General features: G+C 44.1%; 1 protein-coding gene across 1 annotated transcript in view; it reads right to left on the minus strand.

Annotated features, from left to right (window-relative positions):
- The window catches only part of MRPS27 (mitochondrial ribosomal protein S27), a 111,857-nt gene that overhangs the window by 39,387 nt on the left and 50,321 nt on the right, over positions 1-22,149 (minus strand). Inside the window, exons 5-9 of the mRNA XM_073584051.1 lie at positions 13,415-13,529; positions 12,381-12,459; positions 10,617-10,732; positions 7,856-7,958; positions 5,619-5,761 (exon numbers count right to left, since the gene is read on the minus strand). Of these exons, the coding sequence (XP_073440152.1) occupies positions 5,619-5,761; positions 7,856-7,958; positions 10,617-10,732; positions 12,381-12,459; positions 13,415-13,529 (556 nt within the window). The remainder of the gene's footprint in view (positions 1-5,618; positions 5,762-7,855; positions 7,959-10,616; positions 10,733-12,380; positions 12,460-13,414; positions 13,530-22,149) is intronic.

Below are 22,149 nucleotides of genomic sequence, written 5' to 3' on the forward strand. Positions count from 1 at the left end.
GGCACGGGACGCACTAACCAGCGAGCGGCACGCCCTACCGAGAGCACGGGATGCACTACCCAGGGCACGGGACGCACTAACCAGCGCGCAGCACGCCCTACCCAGAGCACGGGACGCCCTACCCAGAGCGCGGCACGCCCTACCCAGAGCACGGGACGCCCTACCCAGAGCACGGGACGCCCTACCCAGAGCACGGGACGCCCTACCCAGAGCGCGGGACGTACTAACCAGCGCGCGGCACGCCCTACCCAGAGCGCGGGACGTACTAACCAGCGCGCGGCACGCCCTACCCAGAGCACGGGACGTACTAACCAGCGCGCGGCACGCCCTACCCAGAGCGCGGGACGTACTAAGCAGCGCGCGGCACGCCCTACCCAGAGCACGGGACGCACTACCCAGGGCACGGGACGTACTAACCAGCGCGCGGGACGCCCTACCCAGAGCACGGGACGCCCTACCCAGAGCACGGGACGCCCTACCCAGAGCACGGGACGCCCTACCCAGCACACGGGATGTACTACCCAGCGCGCGGCACGCCCTACCCAGAGCACGGGACGCACTAACCAGCGCGCGGCACGCCCTACCTAGAGCACGGGACGCACTACCCATGGCACGGGACGTACTACAAAGTACAGTTCAATTCCACTGCTTACATACACCTTGGCTAAATTCATTAACCAGTTCATGCCCTGGCTATTCCCCTCATTTATTGACAAAGCTCATTTTATAATGAGCATATTACATGATCTAGAAAGCAACATACAGAGATTTAAACTGATTGCAGGCGGTAAGATGGGACAATGGCAGAAATGTGGCATTGTATTGTGCTCACTTATCCCTAGGGTCTGCCAACCTCATCGTGACGCTCTGTCACAGGCTGGTTGTGACCTGCAGCAGCTCCTACACTACCCATCTGCATGCTGGCACAGCACCAACAGCTCCGAGAAGCAGGCCGGGAAATGTGTCACTGTATAAGAAAGGAAAATATAGCAGATGATTACTCTCCGATTCACTATAATGGGGCAGAGCGCAGCGGATGATATCCAGAGCTGTACATACATGCATGAAGGCTACTCCAGTCAGAGAAGCGGCAGTGCAACAAAAGCCGCAACATTTGTGCGCAACTCCCCTTTGTGCAATGTTGAGGCTTATCAAAGCTTTGACGAAAGTTTTCTGGCATAAAAGCTTTGGTGACTTGGCTCCTTAATCATTTTAATGGAAGCCGTTGTGCAATACCCGGCACTGGTCACTACACATTATAAGGAGCTGCGCTGTTGAGTGTTCACATCCAGCGGTCAAAGCAAGTAACAGCTGACTTGACGGGGTGCTGGGTTTCAGAACCCCAAAAAGAGGCAATGTCAGACCAATCCACCCCTACCAAGCCGTTTATGTGGTCATATTGTTCTGGGAACTATATGATGCATTCATGCCTCTGTTTATGTAACCGTCTGCTCCCTGACTAAAAAAAAAAATTGCAGTTTTACTTGATATATAAATGATGCTTAAGTGCTCTGGGTGTGTCAAAGCACTTGCACAGCCTCTGCCGACTCACTATATTGCCCACCCATCCCTTCTTCTACTGCTTCACTGACTGCTCAATAACTGTGTGGCCGAGACCGTGAGGTGTCACTCAGGCTAAGGAAGGTGGGGATGGGCAAGGCATAGAGTCAGGGAGGCGGTGGCCTGGGAAGTGCTCAGATCACAGCCAGAGTATTATGGACTCATTTGCATATGAATTAAAACAGCACGGTGTGATAGCCAGTGCTTTACAGTTAGTGTCCTTGCCATATACAACATGTGCGCCACAGCAGTTTTAACATGTTTGTCTGTCCCCATATCCTCCACATATCTCGGGCACATATGAAGGGAGAAGAGGTTATGGCTTCCCTTACTATGTCCAGCTGGGGGTGGGTGACAGGTTCCCTTTAAGATGGAGGAACATACCAATAAAGAAACTTGGAGGCCAAGTGTGACGAATTATGGGCTCACAGAATTGATGGTTGGACGTTGCCTGAAGAGAGCTGACGAGGATTCGCCTGGGCTTATTGTGAATCTCTTGGCCGTGTATGTACCTGCTCTGGAGCACTGACTAAAGAACTGTAGGGCTGTCTGTTGTGAAGTAGCGGCAAATGAAAATAAATCACCGACGTGAGTGGAGGGTGGCCAACACTCACATATATCTACAGTGGGGCAAAAAAGTATTTAGTCAGTCAGCAATAGTGCAAGTTCCACCACTTAAAAAGATGAGAGGCGTCTGTAATTTACATCATAGGTAGACCTCAACTATGGGAGACAAACTGATAAAAAAAAATCCAGAAAATCACATTGTCTGTTTTTTTTTCCTTTTATTTGCATATTATGGTGGAAAATAAGTATTTGGTCAGAAACAAGCAATCAAGATTTCTGGCTCTCACAGACCTGTAACTTCTTCTTTAAGAGTCTCCTCTTTCCTCCACTCATTACCTGTAGTAATGGCACCTGTTTAAACTTGTTATCAGTATAAAAAGACACCTGTGCACACCCTCAAACAGTTTGACTCCAAACTCCACTATGGTGAAGACCAAAGCGCTGTCAAAGGACACCAGAAACAAAATTGTAGCCCTGCACCAGGCTGGGAAGACTGAATCTGCAATAGCCAACCAGCTTGGAGTGAAGAAATCAACTGTGGGAGCAATAATTAGAAAATGGAAGACATACAAGACCACTGATAATCTCCCTCGATCTGGTGCTCCACGCAAAATCCCACCCCGTGGGGTCAGAATGATCACAAGAACGGTGAGCAAAAATCCCAGAACCACGCGGGGGGACCTAGTGAATGAACTGCAGAGAGCTGGGACCAATGTAACAAGGCCTACCATAAGTAACACACTACGCCACCATGGACTCAGATCCTGCAGTGCCAGACGTGTCCCACTGCTTAAGCCTGTACATGTCCGGGCCCGTCTGAAGTTTGCTAGAGAGCATTTGGATGATCCAGAGGAGTTTTGGGAGAATGTCCTATGGTCTGATGAAACCAAACTGGAACTGTTTGGTAGAAACACAACTTGTCGTGTTTGGAGGAAAAAGAATACTGAGTTGCATCCATCAAACACCATACCTACTGTAAAGCATGGTGGTGGAAACATCATGCTTTGGGGCTGTTTCTCTGCAAAGGGGCCAGGACGACTGATCCGGGTACATGAAAGAATGAATGGGGCCATGTATCGTGAGATTTTGAGTGCAAACCTCCTTCCATCAGCAAGGGCATTGAAGATGAAACTTGGCTGGGTCTTTCAACATGACAATGATCCAAAGCACACCGCCAGGGCAACGAAGGAGTGGCTTCGTAAGAAGCATTTCAAGGTCCTGGAGTGGCCTAGCCAGTCTCCAGATCTCAACCCTATAGAAAACCTTTGGAGGGAGTTGAAAGTCCGTGCTGCCAAGCGAAAAGCCAAAAACATCACTGCTCTAGAGGAGATCTGCATGGAGGAATGGGCCAACATACCAACAACAGTGTGTGGCAAAATACTTATTTTACACCATAATATGCAAATAAAAGGAAAAAAAAACAGACAATGTGATTTTCTGGATTTTTTTTTCTCAGTTTGTCTCCCATAGTTGAGGTCTACCTATGATGTAAATTACAGACGCCTCTCATCTTTTTAAGTGGTGGAACTTGCACTATTGCTGACTGACTAAATACTTTTTTGCCCCACTGTATATGACAATTGTCTCTGACCTCAATGACCCTGCGGGTGCTTGTATATTTCCATGTTTGTTATTCTCTATGTATCTTATGGAGGACTTGGGTAATAAGGATGGGTTTTTTTTCACATTCTGTTAAGTTTTCTTAAACAAAAATCAATAAACATACAATGATTTAAAAATGTATTGCTGATCGCAGCAAGTCTCCAATCGTCACAATCCAAAAACTAAAGAGAAAATGTCTCTGATCACTTATTGGTTCAACAAATGATAGTTTTTGTTGTGAGATCGAAATATCCATTGCCCGTCATTGAGGAACACAGGATACAAGATCTATAGGCAGCAGAAGAAACGCTGTGTAGACAGAATGGCTTTATCTAGGCTTACTGGCTGTAATAGTTAATAAGCTCAGGATATGACTGCAGTCTGACTGCCCAGAGGGACTTATTAAGAGCAAGGCCGGAAATCAGATCTAAGGCTTTAGAGCGACTGAAAGCAGCTGATCGTTCAGTGCCGTGTGTATACCGAGGACTTGGATGCTTAGGAATTAGTCCTAATATAGTGGGAATAGAATTTCTTTGCCTGTTCTGAGTGATGTGATGAGTGACACTAGTAATGCCATTCTTATGGCCGGGACACAAGACCCCCTGCCCTGTGTCTGCCAATTAGCTGAGGTCAAATAACAGATAACCTTGGAGAACTCTATTGAGATCTAGTGAGGACCAGGCCCGTGGAGTCCGAGTCTGTGACCATTTTGGTGGAGTCAGTATAAAAATGGACCGACTTCGACTACTAAAATATATAATAAATTGAGTACAGTAGTACAAACCAGGATGCGCTGTAAATGTTATCATAAGAATTTGGGAAAGTTATGAAATGTCCTGTAAATGTCTGTTCTGTTCCTGATCGAAGGATCTCGGCTTTTAGCTGAGATGAATCTGTGCTGCACTTTATGCACATGCTCAGTAGTGACCAGGGCTGTGGAGTCGGGAGTCAGGGAAATTGAGAATTTGAGATCAGACATTTGGCTTACGGACTCCACGGCCCTGGTGAGGACAGTGGCATCTTGGACACACAGACGTCACATCCAGCATTATTACTGGGATGAACATGTCCACATGCATTCGGAATCTCAATAGAACTTTTTCAACTGAATGTCAAAATTGACATACTGTATTTAAAATAATTTTTCACCATTAAAGAACCTATGACGTAAGAGTCATTTATGCCATCAGAACAGTGGACACAGAACACATGCAGTACAGCCCCCTGATCTGGAATTCATGCACTGCAATAACTTTATAATAGACATGAGTGACAATTTGGGAGACGGTTCGAAAACAGTAGTGTTACCACAAGTCAAATGGCAGACAAGAGTAATTTTCAGGACTAATGAATTTCAACTTGTTTCTCCTAGTCCATAGAATTTCATTTCAAGCTAATAAGGAAAGGGCCAAGGATCTATCCTTTCTTATGACAGTGGCTCCCACCAAGGACATCTGCAAGGAGTTTGTATGTTCTCCCCATGTTTGGGTGGGTTTCCTCCAGGTACTCTGGTTTCCTCCCACACTCCAAAGACATACCGATAGGGAGACTGCATTGTGAGCCTCAATGGGGATAGTGATTATGATGTTGGCAAAGTGCAGGGGAATTAGTGACACTATCTAAGCGACTGAGAAAGAAAGAAAGAAAGAAAGAAAGAAAGAAAGAAAGAAAGAAAGAAAGAAAGAAAGAAAGAAAGAAAGAAAGAAAGAAAGAAAGTTGATTTGTGTTTGGTTTGGATGCGGCTCATTGCAGCTGTGCATCCTCTCACTAGATGAGGCAAGCTGAGTAACATTAGCCTAACAAATCATCTTGGTCCCAATGCCAAAGATGAAAGCAAGCATGATGCCAGTATTTGGAATAATACTTGGTATAACATGGCGCACACTCACAGTATCCTTGCATATCTTGCATTCTCCAGGCATCTGAGACACCTTCTCCATAACATCCAAGGCTCTTTGAAAATAACCTGGCTTCCACATCAGGGGCATCTGGGTGTAGACCGCTCGTAGACCTTTGGAGATTTCGATATTTCCTAAACACAACAGAATATACATATAAACTGGTCCATGCACATTTGAGGAATCAAGTTAGATTTCCATATTTTAGATTTTCATTTCCTTCCACAATTTTGGCACAGATGCCAAGTAAGAGGACCGTATTTGATAAACTGGCTGCAGACCAGCAATAAACCTTTCCCGACAGCTGCGGTGGCTCCAGTGGTTTAAGTACAATCCTGTATTTAAAATACTTCTGAATGCCAGAGATTATCGGAATCCTCCTTCCCATAGGGAGAAATTCTGAAATTCGTTTTCCAACCATTTCCATCCTTTCTTGAGACACTTAATTAGAATGTTACATTTTCTCTTTTTGGGGGGTTTTGCTCACAAAACAAAATCCAATATAATTATAATTTGCCAAGAGCAGCATGGTGAACTCTTACCGCTGGCCTTAAGCCTAAATAAACAGCCATCTTGAGGGGGATAATCTTTATCTTCAGAAAAAAGCAGCTGCTGCAGTGCGTATTGTATGACTTCCAGGACAGAAGTCTCTAGAGCAATTATCACCTTCATTTGTCCCTCGCACATAATATTTTTCCCCTTCTGGCAACACAATCCCGGTGTTTAGAGAGCAAGCAGCAATAAAATCCATGTATCCCTGGAATGAGATAAGCTAACTGTATTTTCCCAATTTCAAAATGGCATCTGTGGCTCGGAGGGCAAAAGATCGGTGACAACGTTCGCAGACGCGACCGGCCCATTATACTACATGTAGCCTTTGGGGACAGGCTGGGCCTCCAGGCTTTAGTGGAGAAATGTGCAATTAGATTTTGTGAGCTAGCAGGAGACATGACCGTAAAGGAGGCAGAGATCAGAGACGGTCCATGTAGGACGATGTGATCAGATGCAGAGATGACCTCCCCTCCGAACTGACTGTACGTGACACGGCAGAAGCCCCTAACATATCGATTGTTAGCAGTAAGAAATATCTGTCCTGGCTTCATATATACAGAACACTTTGGCAGTCCCTTTTTATGAAAAGTAGCAGAGGGGCATACAACAATCTGCCATAACTTTTTATTCTATTTTTTTACTTTTGCACAAATCTAGCCCAATGAAGGCCTGTTTTTTTTCTTGGATGGGTTAATGTTGATAAACCAGAAAACAAAGAGCATTTCCGCTACTATTTTTCTCTGTTTTAACTTTATTCAGCCATTTATACAGGTCGTTATGATTCTGACAGTACCAAATATGTAGATTTCTACAACGAATGATTAAAAAAAAAATAAATAAAATAATGAAAAATTATTTTCTGCAACTGCCAGGGTCCTCATGACAGTCCTTGAAGGAGTTCTTCGCAGACCATGATGCCATGGTTGCTATTGACTGCAGCATCTAAGGCAGGGGGTCCCCAACCTTTCCCACCGCGAGAGCCACATTCAGTACCTCCTCTCTCGACAGCAGTGTCGGTGAGAACCTGGGATAAAGTCAGCCAAAACTTCTGTACAAACAGCACGCCGTGAACTTGTGCTCCTTCCTTTATAGGCAGGATACTTACCCCTTATTCAGTATTCTTACATCAAGCATACCTACCACACCATGGCATCCAGCTCCATGCACCCCTCTAACTGGTAGTATCATTCCATCTCCAGCTCCCCCCACCCAGTAAACGCTCCCAAAGCCCCCATCTGGAGACCTGCTCTGTTTGACAGACTTTGTGCCAATGCAATAATCTGGCAGCTAGCCGAAAGACACACATCACAGGTCCACAAACCACAAGTTAGGGACCTGTGATCTAAGGGGTTAAAAGGAGTCTGTCAGGACAGAATGAGTGTGCAAACCAAAAAGAGGTGCTCCGTGTACCCTTTGTGTGGCTTAACAGACCAGTGCACCTTTCCACCCCCTCCTCTTCGACTGACAGAAGATGCTCTTTGAAACCACTTTTGCCTCCGGCCAATGGATGAGAACCCTACATGAGGAACTTCATAAATGGCCCCAGAAGGCCATAATACATTTAAAATAAATGCATAAAACCAGAGAGTCCCCTTAACTCTATAGGTCGCCACAACTAATACCCCATTATATACAAGTATGATACATGAGTGTTAATCATGACAGATGATTCTTACCCAACAGCGTGTATCCATACAGCTGAGAACTGAGCCCAACTGTGTTCTCCTGATGCAAGCCTGCCAGCACCAGCGATGCGCCAAGATTTCTTTCTTGCTCCCACTAAATTGTCAAAAAAATTTTTTGACATAAAACAAGTGTCAAACAATATGTTAGTCTTTCCATGGCACTGGCACAAAATTCAATTCCCTTTATTAAAAAGAAGGAATGTCTTTGATTAAACTAAAGGGAGTAAAGATCAGGCCGTGCTCTACCCAGCCCGCCTTAGCTGGCAGCAACAAAGAGCTGCAGATTTTCTTGTGTTAAAAAAAAAAAAAAAGAAAAAATCAGCATCTTAGAAAATGGCAATCTACAGGGTCATCTGTCATTATATGCCTCCGACTGTGTACTGGCAACATAACAAAAGCTGCAACCAGCCTTCTGCAAATATCTCCTGTTACTGCAGCCATGGTAGGTCTTATGGGGATTTGCTGATCTTTTGTAATTTGTATCCCATTCTGGGTACGAAACACTGATGACCATAAGGGCCCCGTTACACGCTTCAATGTCCCAGCGATCCCACCAGCGATCCGACGTGGATGGGATCGCTGGGACATAGTTAGCTGATCGCTGGTGAGCTGTCACATAGGCAGACTCACCAGCGATCAGGATCAGCGAGCACGCTGGTATCCAGGGTAAACAGCGGGTAACTAAGAGTCGTGCAGCGCTTAGTTCCCGCTGTTTACCCTGGATACCAGCTCCCAGCATCTGCTGTATGGCGCTGGGAGCTCGCTGATCGTTGTTCTCTCGCTGTCACACGCAGCGATGTTTGCTGCCCAGCGGGAGACTAACGATAGATTTGTGGCCCAGACGATTAGGCAATGATTAATGATCAGCCAACTGATCTTTGATTGTTGCTATGTGTCACGCGCAACGATGTCATTTCGACATCGCTGCAACGTCACCAGTTTGCGTGTAACGGGGCCTTTAGTCCAGCATACAGCGGCATGTAAACGTTTCAGCACCCCTGGTCAAAATTTACTGTCATTGTGAACAGTAAAGCAAGTTGATGACATGATCTCTAAAAGGCCTAAAGTTGAAGATGACACAATATATAGTCTTTGCTTTAAATTTTAAAAATTACAAAAGGGAAAATGGGACAAAGCAAAAGTCCCTATAACCTTGTGCCAAAAAACAGCAGCCAAGGGTTCTTCTAATCAGCTGCTGCCTAGCAGGAGAAGGCTATAAAAAATAGCAAAGTGATTTCAAGTTGCCCTTTCAAAATATTAAGAAATGGCAGTTAACAGGAACAATGGAGGTCAAGATAAGGTTTGGACGACCAAGCAATATTTTAGTGAGCGCTGCTTGAAGGATTGCTAGTGAGGCAAATCAGAACAGCCGCATGACTGCAAAAGAGTTTCAGAAAGATTTAGCAGTCTCTGGAGTTGTGATACATTGGTCCACCTGCACAAATATGACCTTTATGGAAGAGTCATCAGAAGAAAACCTCTCCTGCATCCTTACCATAAAATTCAGTGTTAGAAGTATGCAAAAGAACAGCTAAACAAGCCTAACGCATTTTGGAAACAAGTTCTGTGGATTGACGAGGTTAAAATAGAACTCTTTGGCCAGTATGATTAAATGTAAGTGTAGAGAAAAAAGGGCAAAGAATTTCTGGAAAAGAACATCTAGCCAACCATTAAGCATGGAGGTGCTTCAGCCAATGGCACTGAACATTTCACGGATAGAGGGAAGAATGAATTCAATGAAATTTCAACAAATTCTTGATGCAAACATAACACCAGCTGTAAAAATAACTGAAGTTGAAAAGAGGATGGCTTCTACAAATGGATAGTGATCCAAAACACACATCAAAATCCACAATAGACTACCTCAAAAGGAACAAGCTGAAGGTTTTAAAATGGCCCTCACAGTCCGCTGATCTGAACATCATTGAAAATCTGTGGCTGGACCTCAAAATAGTAGTGCATGCAAGACGACTCAGGAATCTCACAGAACAGTAAGAATTTTTCCAAGAAAGAATGGATGAAAATCCCTCAAACAAGAATTTGCAAGTGGTGATACTTTCAAAAGTGGGTGCTACTAGGTACTAACCATTCAGGGTGCTCAAACTTTTGCATGTGCCCATTTTCCTTTTTTGTAATTTTAAAATGTAAAAGATGAAAACTTATTTTGACCTAAAATAAAGAAGCATTGTGTCATCTTTAATTTGAGCCCTTTTAGAGATTATATCATTTTCAACTTAACTGTTCACAATAGAAATTTTGAGCAGGGGTGCGCAAACCTTTACATGTCATTGTATATCTCCTGCTTGCTGTGCTTTTTTTATCATTTATGCACAATACGTTCTTTATTTGCAGATTTTCCCTACAGACTTGAATAGTTGAAAAATCTGCAGACAAAACCAAACAAACAAACATTCGTTTCTATTGCTTTTCTACAGTGGAATCGCAGTAAACACTCATGTAATCTGCACATCAATAAAGTTTAATGAAAGCTAAGTAATGGGAAGTGGCCAAAATGAAGCCGTTTTATTTATCGTAAGCTAGGTCATACCAAAAAGGAGACAAACACTGCAGAGGCAAAAGCAGGATAAAAAAACTATAAAAAAAAAAATGCATTAAAGGTGCAATTGAAAAAAAACCCACACAGCTGGAGGGCTGGGAGTGGCGTCAAACAGGGAAAAGCAGAGAAAAATCAGAAAAATGCAATTTACATTAAATACAAAATAATTCCACATAAAAAAATATAAAATGTTACCGTTAATTGTGGATTTCCAGACAGATACTTGTGCAAAGCATAGAGAGAGAGAAGTTGTGTGGAGACGTTATCGAAACTCTCCTGCAGCATTATCTCAACCACCACCGAAACGGCTCCTGGGAGACGCAACGTGGAGAGAAGACCACATGATAAAGATCGACCGTGATTCATGAGCCACATGTACTTTGTAATAACCGCTCACATCTTCCACACTGTGACCATTCCATACAAACATTCCATGTTTTCCCCTAGGTGTAGTTTGCTCTAAAAAATAATCCAAAACGGTGTTTTCCTCACCTCTCCCCTGTGCAGCGCTGAGTCTCCGCGGCTTTTCCCGCTGTCTGTTATGGTCTGCAGTGATGTTGACTGTGGCACAAGCCACATGGAGCTGCTAAACTCACCTGACGGGCTGCAGCGGTGTCCACATGATGTCGGCGCTGCAGACAATAAAATACACCAAGAGCAGCGGAAGAGAAACAACGCTGGACCTGAACAAGGTGAGTAAAGCACAATTTGGATTTTTTTTCTTTTAAAACACACTGCAGCTGGGGAGCACGGTTTTGTTTCTGAAGCCGGTAAACGCTGACCTCCTGATGATGTAGCATTCCCTGTAAGAAGCATCATTTCGCCCCAATTAAAACATTTTCAGCACATTACATGGTAAAGTGAATGATGGAACTGCAACTCAGGTCCCAAAAACCAAACTGGGCCATCAGCTAGATCAACAGGAAAAATCAAACTCTCTCTTGGAAAATGGGGCTGGGGAGAAAAAAAAAGTGAAAGTGCAAAAAAGAAAATGAGCTTTGATGGTTAGGCTAAGTTGACTCTGGGCTTTTTTTATGTGTTTTTTTTTCTGCATCAGAAAGGAAGCTGCAGCCAAAACACAGGTTTCGCTGCACTTTTGGTGAGTTTTTTGTACATTCAATTCAATGGGTGAAAACTGAGGAAAAAAACTCTGAAAGAAGCGACATACTCTATGTATAAAAACCATGCAAAGCACAAAATACTGGTGACAAAAAAAACCAAGCTGTGTGTATGAGATTTCTGAAATCTCAGACATAGGAAACGTAGCTGAAAATTAGCATAAAAAAAAAAAAAAACGCAGCAAAAACGCCCAGTATGAACTTGTACAGAAAGCATGCGGCAATGTATTACACCTCACACACTAGTGAATGGAGAGAGCCTCATGAGTATGGCCACCTCTTCATCACCAGCAGTATGCGGTAGATGTAGGTCCATCCTGAGGACTGCGCCCTAAAAGGCTGTGTGCACACGCTGCGGTTCCGCTGCGGTTTTGGCCCTGCGGAACCGCAGCAGTTCCGCAGACATGGTACAGTACCATCTAACCTTATGGGTTTTCAAAACCGCAGTGCTCACGCTGCGTTTTTTTCCACGCGGTTTTGCTGCGGTTTATTAACCGCAGCAAGTCTATTGTTTCTGCGGATTCCGCTGCGGTTTCACACCTTTAACATAGTAGAGGTGTGAAACCGCAGGAAAACCGCAGGTCACTTTACCTGGGTTTCCGCGGGGAAAAACCCGCAGGTGATTCCGCAGTGTGTGCACATAGCCTAAGACATCTGCTGGATAAGCCATACATTGCTGAGATCACCGTGTCCTTTTAATAATACGGCATGCTTCATCAATAAAAGTAAAGTCTCACAGTGAGCGGAAACCTCACACACGGCTGTGTAATGCAATGATGGACAGACACACATGAAATATAAGACATGGCATAAAAGACGGGCATAAAAGCGCACACCGTACCTTCCCAATGTTCATTCTTTATGAAAGTATCAATTAATAAGTTAAATGTGAAGTCATCTGGGAAAATGCCATACTGAACCTATAAAGGCGACAGACAATTATTTCTGAAATGATCACACAAGTAAGGACTTACAGCAGCACACTACTTCCTATAGTGGTACCCATAGCTGCAGGATAAAACACGAGGAAGGGTCAGCGTATTAACTCAAATTACTGAAGAATTAGGAAGGGGGATTCAGGTTAGTTTAGGACCCTTTTGGTGTTTAGACCTGATGAAGCTGGTATACACACTTTGAAGATATAACCCTTTATGATAGTGTTCTCTGCCACCTAGCTGATTGACAGCCCCTCACCGTCCCTCCGGCTGCTGAGATCTCACACTGCTCAGTACAAGCTGCAGCCATCAGTCTGGTGGGTGAGCGGGGACTGAATACACATTGACTCATGAGCTCTCTCCCTCTACAGCTGGACTCATAACATGCTCATCTTAAAGGGAACCTGACATCAGGATTTACAATAGGAGGTATTAGGAGAACTTTGTCAGACTCTTAATAGTTCTATAGCTAAACTCTACGTGTGTGGTTAAAAACAATGTTGAATCCTCCCTCCTTGCGGGTACAGACAATTCAGGGACTGCTGTCAATCATTAATACGACAGCAATGTGACCGTCATCCCTGCATGTGTAGGGAGTGAAGGGGTCTCTCTTATCTGACTGCCTGCCCTCCATGCACACAATGGGATCTCGGTCACTCAGAAAACCTCCTATGGGCAAAGCTGCTGTCAGGTTCCCCATAATATCAGGATTATACAGTCACTCCGACAAAGTCAAGTTCTCCAGACTCAGATCTAAGATATCCAGTTCTTGCTGCCGTTTTAGAAGTAAGTTTTTATTTTAGAATACCATGTAATTTAATGTGACTACTGGCCATGAGGCTATATGGTCTGAACCTTATTGGCAAGCCTCAAAGAATGCCTCAAATGTTTTTTTTCTTTTCAAAGCAATGAGAAGGGTCCTAGAGGAAATAAGCCATACCTTATTCTTCAACGTATACAAGGCTTTGTCTGAAGCTCCATACTGGAGACATTTTCTAATCCACCCATGTATCGTCCAGTTCCTCAGATACCAACAGTTCGGACTATGACGAAACCTGGAATAAAAGCCACAAGATTGGAATACCACGATGCAGAAAAGGAGTCCGCTCACCACGGACAGAAGCATCTTCATCGCAAGGAGCCTCCCTAGTCTGGGACGTGTACCACAGTGCAGAAAGGAAGAAAGTTTTCTCTCCAGCTTTGACCAGAATGCAAAAATTAAACAAAAAAAAAAAAAATCACATTTATTAGTCCAATATTAAAAATATACACACTCGCAGCCACTAATGTCCATAAAAAAAGATGCTTAATCATGATTAAGGTTTTTAGCTGAAACGCGTCGTTTTTTTATGAACATTAGTGGCTGCGAGTGTGTATATTTTTAATATTAGACTAATAAATGTGATTTTTTTTTTTTTGTTCAATTTTTGCATTCTGGTCAAAACTGGAGAGAAACCTTTCTTCCTTTCTGCACTGTGGTACACGTCCCATACTAGGGCGGCTCCTTGCGATGAAGATACATCTGAACGTGGTGAGCGGACTTTCCCTTATCCTACTCAATCTCTAGAAGATTGGAATACGGTACAATCATTAATAATAATAATAATAATAATAATAATAATAATAATAATAATTAAATTGATTAACAAACTGAAAAACAATTAGAAATAGTGACATATGAGGTCAGCAAACAAGGAAGGTGTATATGCGTGTGTGGACAATGTACCAACGCCAGCAATCTGCTTTACCCAGATTTACATCACATTCAGTTCTATAAGATTTGTTAGGACAGGACAAACAGCATGTGTCTACGCTACATTAGAGCTGTAGAGAGTTCCAAAAAAAAAGTGAGCCAGCGCTTCTCAAACTTCACATCTTCTTTATTGCAATGTTAATCCACGAAAACAGGAAAAAAAAACAAGTATTACAAAATCCTGCATGTTTCGACAAGCATCAAAGGCAATCTGTCAGCAGGTTTTTGCTTTGTAATCTGAGGGCAGCATGAGGTAGGGGCTGAGACACTGATTTCTGGAAAGTGTCACATATTAGGCTGTGTGCTGTTGTTTCCAAACAATAAACGTTTTCTCAGAAGGTTATTATCACTGCCCAGACTACAGCCTCTTGAGCCTCCTGGTCCAACCACACCCCCTCCTCTGATTACAGCTTACTGTCCATACATAATGTATGCAGTAAGCTGCGGTGTGGGCGGGGGTAGCTTTCTGAGCTCTGCTATATGCAAAAACACTGTCACACAGTAAATACTAAGTTACCGTATACAACGCTGGAATTAAAGTCTCTTTTCCGACATTACGCTGCTCACAGATGACGTAGCAAATACCTGCTGACAGATACCCTTTAAAGGCCGGCCTCCATTTAGTTCTATATCTCTTGGATGGTCGGCTTACATCTCGCCCTACTGTGCCAGCGATACTGATCTGTGAATCGGAGAGCGTTGCGTATTGTTGCTCTCAGGCACTTCTTACGTGCCATGTAACAGTGTTGTTTTGGGCTTTTGCTGCTGTCAGGTTATTAGGGAAATGTCTGTAGTAAGTGGATGTCATTGCCCTCCGCTCTGTATTGTAAGCATGAGTGTTCAAGGGAGTCCCAGATTAACTCCTCATTATCTGTAGCTGGAGAACTTGGCTCTCATTTGCAATGCAAAGTGAAGTGGAAGCCAATGTTGTAAAAAGAAGCAAATCAGTAATGTACTGGTACCTCGTGCCTTGTGGGACCTCTGGGGCATTATGACAGTACCAATCCCTTATCAGTGTGTGGTGACGTCCGGCCTGTCCTAATGCCACGTTACTGGCATGTCGGTGCCAGAGCCGGTGTGATACAGTAGTAGCTATACAGAATGAAGGAGAATTGCTGGGTCTGCCGCCTGCTATAGAGACATCCAGATGCCGGCCGCCTCCAGCAGCGTTCTCCAGCGCTTCATGTCAGGGATATTTCTTCCATCTGATTGAACTTGCTTTCCAGAACATTTACCATATTATTACAGCTACCAGCTCTCCTCCAAATTACCCCGTGTCTCGTCTGCTAGGAAACACCGCTCCAGGCGACTAGAAGGACCACTAAACCCTGCCTAGTGTAATAAGATCACAGCTAAGGACAGGGTGAAGTATAATGGACCTGAATGCTCTGGAGACGCACGCAGCCTGCGCCACTTCTTAAGGCACTTTAATACGTGAAGTTGCGCGCTTTATTGAAGTGTTAGCCGTTAGGTTGCTGTAAGACCATGCTCACACATTGCAAAAAGTTTACACCAGATTTGGTAACAATCTGCAACCAATTCTCCAGGTGACTTTAGGATATCACCCTGCCCCTTTTAAAACAGTCTAGGAAATCTGGGAAAATCAGCCAAAGATGAAAAATTCACAGCGTGATCTCATTTCACATGGATTTTATCCGAAAAGCGTAAATAAGGTTCTGAAATCCTCATTCACTTGTGAAAGTCTGTGGATTTGAGGCGTGGAATCTATAACACAAATCCACAGTAAATCCGATGCACGGTAAACTTCATCCCTTCCAAATGGCGATGTGGTAGGCAAGCCGTGCAAATCTAATTTCTGACCTGTCAAAGCGGTCAGTCATCCTAAAACCTTCATACGGTGTAGCAATATGTATTTTGGATATAAATCCTTTATGAGATTTGTGTTCTTTACCTATAAACTACTACTGATGGGCACCGAGCAATCCTCCAAAAGCTCCTTCAGCCGACAGCTACCTACGGATGGAGACCGGTACTTCAGCTGCCCGAAGAGTAAAAGGATTAGGCATTGTTGATATCCCACTGCCCGATCCTCCTTTCTCCCATCTGTCATTGTGTAACAAATGCTGACAAGTTTGCTAACTTTAACTGAAAGTGTTTGGCCTTAATTAATACAAGTGTCTGGTTGTGCACTTTGGTCCCTAGACTAACAAATGGTAACTTTGTGCATCACCGACCATTGGGTTGATTTACTTTGCTACCTAATGAGTACATCACATAGCAGAAAAAGGAGATCCAGGAATCAATGTGTTGAAAATTGCGGTTTTATGAGTCAACACATTTCAAAGCTTACAAACCACATATGTGGTTCTGTCCTGAAGAAGTCTGTGACCTCTGAAATGCGTTGACTAAGAAACTGCAATTTTCAACGCATCGACTCCTGGATCTCATGCTTCGTCGTACAGTGTCTTCGGCAGCGTTGTTAACCCATCCTCCATGGTTTTTCCTTCCATTGCATGTATCCTGGATCTGCAGTAGCCGTTCTACTGAGCTTTCCGCACACAACCCGGCCAGGTGAGGACATCCCTGCACCTATCGTTCTCATGGCCTATATCCGGGCAAGACCCAATTATTATGCGCTATTGTCTTCGTTTTCTCCTACTGGATTCAGAGTGAGCATGTCACTTCTCTTAATTACTTCAGGGTTTCCGAACCCTGACATTGTAAAAGTGACATAAAACGTAACATTTTCATTCTATGAGTTGTTTTTTCCCAGCTTTTTCAGGGAGATTCTGCCTTAATATGACGCAGCGTGCAAATAGTTTAAGGGTATGTTCACACGTGGTGATTTTGCTGCTTTTTTATGCAAATTTTAAGCTGCATTTTACAGTATCAGCAAAGCCCATGAGATTTCAGAAATCTCATGCACACACCTTTTTTTCCTGACTGAATTGGAAAGCTGCTTCGTTTTTGCAATCCGCAGCATGTCACGGCTTTCAGCGTTTTTTCATTCATAGAAAGCAATGAGTAAGTGCAAAAACGCAGGCATCAGGTTTTGCTGCAAAAACCTTAAGGAAGTTGATTCATGTTTTTTTGGGGGCAACTAAACTTTATCACCAAGCACAAGAGACCATAAAAACGCAGCAAAGCCTACTTTTTGTAAGCAGCATCTTTACTGCCAAGAAAGCAGGTTTTGCTTGCAGAAAAAAAGGGAACAAAAACACAACGTGTGAACATAGCCTGAATCATACATGTAGCCTTTGGTGCAAATTTTGGGCCAAAAATATAAGTGTATACAAAAAGAATATGACGGGAAAAACCAACACTTCCCCATTTGGAATCCCCTCCGAACACTGCATAAAAAAAACAAACAATAACTGGACATTTAATTCCAGTCCTAGAATAGCTTGTAGCAAGATCTTGACACTCGCAGTTCTGCAGCATCTCCATCTTTACCGCAGCCATTCCAATACAAGCCAATCAATCCCCCCACACTAAATCCTACACTGGGGATATGGCATTTTAAGGACCCGTGTATGAAAGGCTTGAACAAACATTAATTTGTCAGTTCCCTCCTCTTCTATTGTTAATATTGAAACAGATGACCAACCTCAGTGAATCCATTACTCTACAATCCATGGGGAGCCATAACATGCATGAACGCATCCAAATACCCTCATTTCATCCCCAAGTAACAGGTGCAAGCACAATCCGAGACTAGCTATTCTCCGGCCACAATCACGGGCTTCCATTTACCAGTCCGCCTCTCGCCATAAAATACACTTTACATCAGCGACAATACGCAGTGGGCTCCTATACACGGAATTCAGGAAGAAAATACCAGAGAAAAGATAGTGAAACGTAGCAATAAAAAAGGAGTAAATTGTCGTGCTGGCCATAGTTACAGCATAAATTTCAACTTTTTATTCTTCCATATTCTTGTATTAAGATTATAAAAAAGTAAAATATGGTATCTAGAATAAATAAATATTAATTAAAATTAACCCACTAAACCAGCCAATTACCCTTGTTGCTTGGGTACTTCACTTTATAGCCAGATGCTCAGACATATAGGCGCCAGATTCATCAACACTGCTGTCTCGCACGCCAGCCTTAATGAAGGTCGTCAGTAAACGACACTAAATTAATTCAGAGCATTTTATTAGTGCCCCGATCCTCGCCAGAATTACGACTCTAGTCATGGACTGAAGATTTCTGGTATAGGAAACGCTACCATGCCCCTTCCCACCCCAGTACTTTTTTGAGGAGAAAGTTGAAAATTGGGGTGAAAATACCAAAAGTCGCAACATTTTTGTGGAGCTCTACGTTACAGCAGAAAAAAATTGTGTGACTTTTCAAAGTGATCTGCGCCAGTTTTATAGGGAAAACACTTTTATGAATCGATCTGCAAAGACTTTCAAACCAAATTATAAAGTTAAAAATTAAGCAAATTCTCAACAGACTCGCAAAATAAACAGACAGCCCTGGCACACCGGTCTAACCAAAGAACTGAGGCGGGCTTCCAGGGCTGCTGAGCGGAGATGGAAAAAATCCCACTCCAATGAGGACTTCATCACATTCAAACAGTCCCTCACTACTTTCAAGGTCACACTCGCTGCAGCAAAACAAACCTACTTCTCATCTCTCATATCCTCCCTGTCTGTCTCACAACCCTAAACAGTTATTCAAAACCTTCAATTCTCTCCTCCTCCCCCCAGCACCTCCTCCCTCTCCACTCATCTCAGCTGAAGACTTTGCCTCATTTTTCAAGGAGAAGATTGATAACATCAGAGCCAGTTTTGGTCAACAACCCCCAGTGCCCTTCCTTCTACCTGCCCTGCCCTCCTCCTCCAAAACCAACTTCTCCACCATTACAGAAGATCGACTCTCCACTCTACTCTCAAGATCACATCTCACTACCTGTGCACTTGACCCGATCCCATCCCACTTCATCCCAAACCTCACCACAGTCTTCATCCCAACCCTAACCCAGCTCTTCAACCTATCACTAACAACTGGTGTTTTCCCCTCAAGTTTTAAACATGCCTCAATCACACCTATCCTCAAAAAGCTCTCTTGACCTATCCTCTGTATATAGCTATGGCCCTATATCACTTCTCCCCTATGCCTCAAAACTACTGGAACAACACGTCCATCTTGAACTATCCTCCCACCTCCCTTCTTGCTCCCTCCTTGACCACTTGCAATCCGGCTTCCGGCCACACCACTCCACTGAAACTGCCCTAACTAAGGTCACCAATGACCTACTAGCCGCCAAGGCCAAGCGACACTACTCTGTCCTCCTCCTCCTGGACCTGTCCTCTGCCTTTCACAGAGTGGACCATTCCCTATTACTACAGACCCTCTCATCTCTTGGTATCACAGACTTGGCCCCATCTTGGATTGCGTCATATCTAGCAGACCGGACATTCAGCGTCTCCCATTTGCACACCATCTCCTCACTGCGCCCCCTATCCGTCGGAGTCCCACAAGGTTCAGTCCTAGGGCCCCTGCTCTTCTCCGTTTACACCTTCGGCCTCGGACAGCTCATAGAATCTCATGGCTTTCAGTATCATCTCTATGCTGATGACACACAGATCTACATCTCTGGACCAGATATCACCTCCCTACTAAACAGAATCCCTCAATGTCTGTCTGCTATTTCATCCTTCTTCTCCGCTAGATTTCTAAAACTTAATATGCACAAAACAGAATTAATCATCTTTAGCCCATCTCACGTGACCCCCCCAACGGACCTATCCATTAAAGTAAACGGCTGCCCACTCTCTCCAGTCCCACAAGCTCGCTGCCTCGGGGTTATCCTTGACATTGATCTCTCTTTCAAATCACATATCCAAGCCCTTTCCGCTTCCTGCCGACTTCAACTCAAAAATATTTCACGGATCTGTACATTCCTCAACCAAGAATCTGCAAAAACCCTAGTCCATGCCCTCATCATCTCCCGCCTTGACTACTGCAACCTCCTGCTCTGTGGCCTCCCCTCTAACACTCTCGCACCCCTCCAATCTATTCTTAACTCTGCTGCCCGACTGATACACCTGTCCCCCCGCTATTCCCCGGCCACTCCCCTCTGTCAATCCCTGCACTGGCTCCCCATTACCCAAAGACTCCAGTTCAAAACCCTAACCATGACATATAAAGCCATCCACAACCTGAGTCCTCCGTACATCTGTGACCTAGTCTCCCGGTACTTACCTGCATGAAAACTCCGATCCTCACAAGATCTCCTTCTGTACTCCCCTCTTATCTCCTCTTCCCACAATCGCATACAAGATTTCTCCCGCGCATCCCCTCTACTCTGGAACTCTCTACCACAACATATCAGACTCTCGCCTACCATGGAAACCTTCAAAAAGAACTTGAAGACCTACCTCTTCCGACAAGCCTACAACTTGCAGTAACCACCGATCCACCAAACCGTTGCACGACCAGCTCTACTCTCGCCTACTGTATCCTCACCCATCCCGTTGTAGATTGTGAGCCCTCGCGGGCAGGGTCCTAACTCATCCGTACCAGTCGTGACTTGTATTATTTAAGATTACTGTACTTGTATGTATTATGTATACCCCTCCTCACATGTAAAGCGCCATGGAATAAATGGCGCTATAATAATAAATAATAATAATAATAATAATAATAATAATAATAACAGACCATGTTTAAAATTCCGTCGTTTCGCTTCTATGCAGACATTGCATCTCTATGGAAACCGACATGGTGATCCTGCAGTCTTCCTGTCCCATACCGTCAGTGAGCAGACAGATGACTGGTTAGTCAGACCAGACGTGGAGAATACACAGAAGTGACTGCAGGATTGCAGGACTACAGGAGTTTGTTTGTTGTCTGTTACCATGGAGATGAGGTCTGCACAAGAGCTGTAGAAACAAAAAACTGTAGAACGCTTTTACCCCCAACGTGCTTCATTTTTTCCAGTTTATTGGCAACCAGAGAAAATAAATGCTTGCAAAAATGTAGGCACAAATGGGTTGTCTCAACCTACAGTCATGGCCAAAAGTTTAGAGAATGACACAAATATTAATTTTTACAAAGTCTACTGCTTCATTTCTTCTAATGGCAATTTGCATATACTCCAGAATGTTATAAAGAGTGATCAGCTTAACAGCAATTACTTGCAAAGTCAATATTTGCCTAGAAAATGAACTTTATCCCCAAAAACACATTTCAACATCATTGCAGCCCTGCCTTAAAAGGACCAGCTAACATCGTTTCAGTGATTGCTCCATTAACACAGGTGTGGGTGTTGATGAGGACAGGGCTGGAGATCAATCTGTCATGATTAAGTAAGAAAGACACCACATAAGGAGGCTGGTGCTTGGCATCATTGTTTCTCTTCTGTTAACCATGGTTATCTCTAAAGAAACACGTGCAGTCATCATTGCACTGCACAAAAATGGCCTAACAGGGAAGAGTATCGCAGCTAGAAAGATTGCACCTCAGTCAACAATCTATCGCATCATCAAGAACTTCAAGGAGAGAGGTTCCCATGTTGCCAAAAAGGCTCCAGGGCGCCCAAGAAAGACCAGCAAGCGCCAGGACCGTCTCTTAAAAGTGTTTCAGCTGCGGGATCGGGCTACCAGCAGTGCAGAGCTTGCTCAGGAATGGCAGCAGGCAGGTGTGAGTGCATCTGCACGCACTGTGAGGCGGAGACTCTTTGAGCAAGGCCTGGTCTCAAGGAGGGCAGCAAAGAAGCCACTTCTTTCCAGAAAAAACATCATGGACAGACTGATATTCTGCAAGAGGTACAGCGAGTGGACTGCTGAGGACTGGGGTAAAGTCATTTTCTCTGATGAATCCCCTTTTCGATTGTTTGGGACATTTGGAAAACGGCTTATTCGGAGAAGACCAGGTGAGCGCTACCACCAGTCTTGTCTCATGCCAACGGTCAAGCATCCTGAAACCATTCATGTGTGGGGTGGCTTCTC

The sequence above is a fragment of the Dendrobates tinctorius genome, unplaced genomic scaffold (genome assembly GCF_039654945.1).
Source record: "Dendrobates tinctorius isolate UK_male_01 unplaced genomic scaffold, ASM3965494v1 ptg000083l, whole genome shotgun sequence".
Lineage (NCBI taxonomy): Eukaryota > Metazoa > Chordata > Amphibia > Anura > Dendrobatidae > Dendrobates > Dendrobates tinctorius.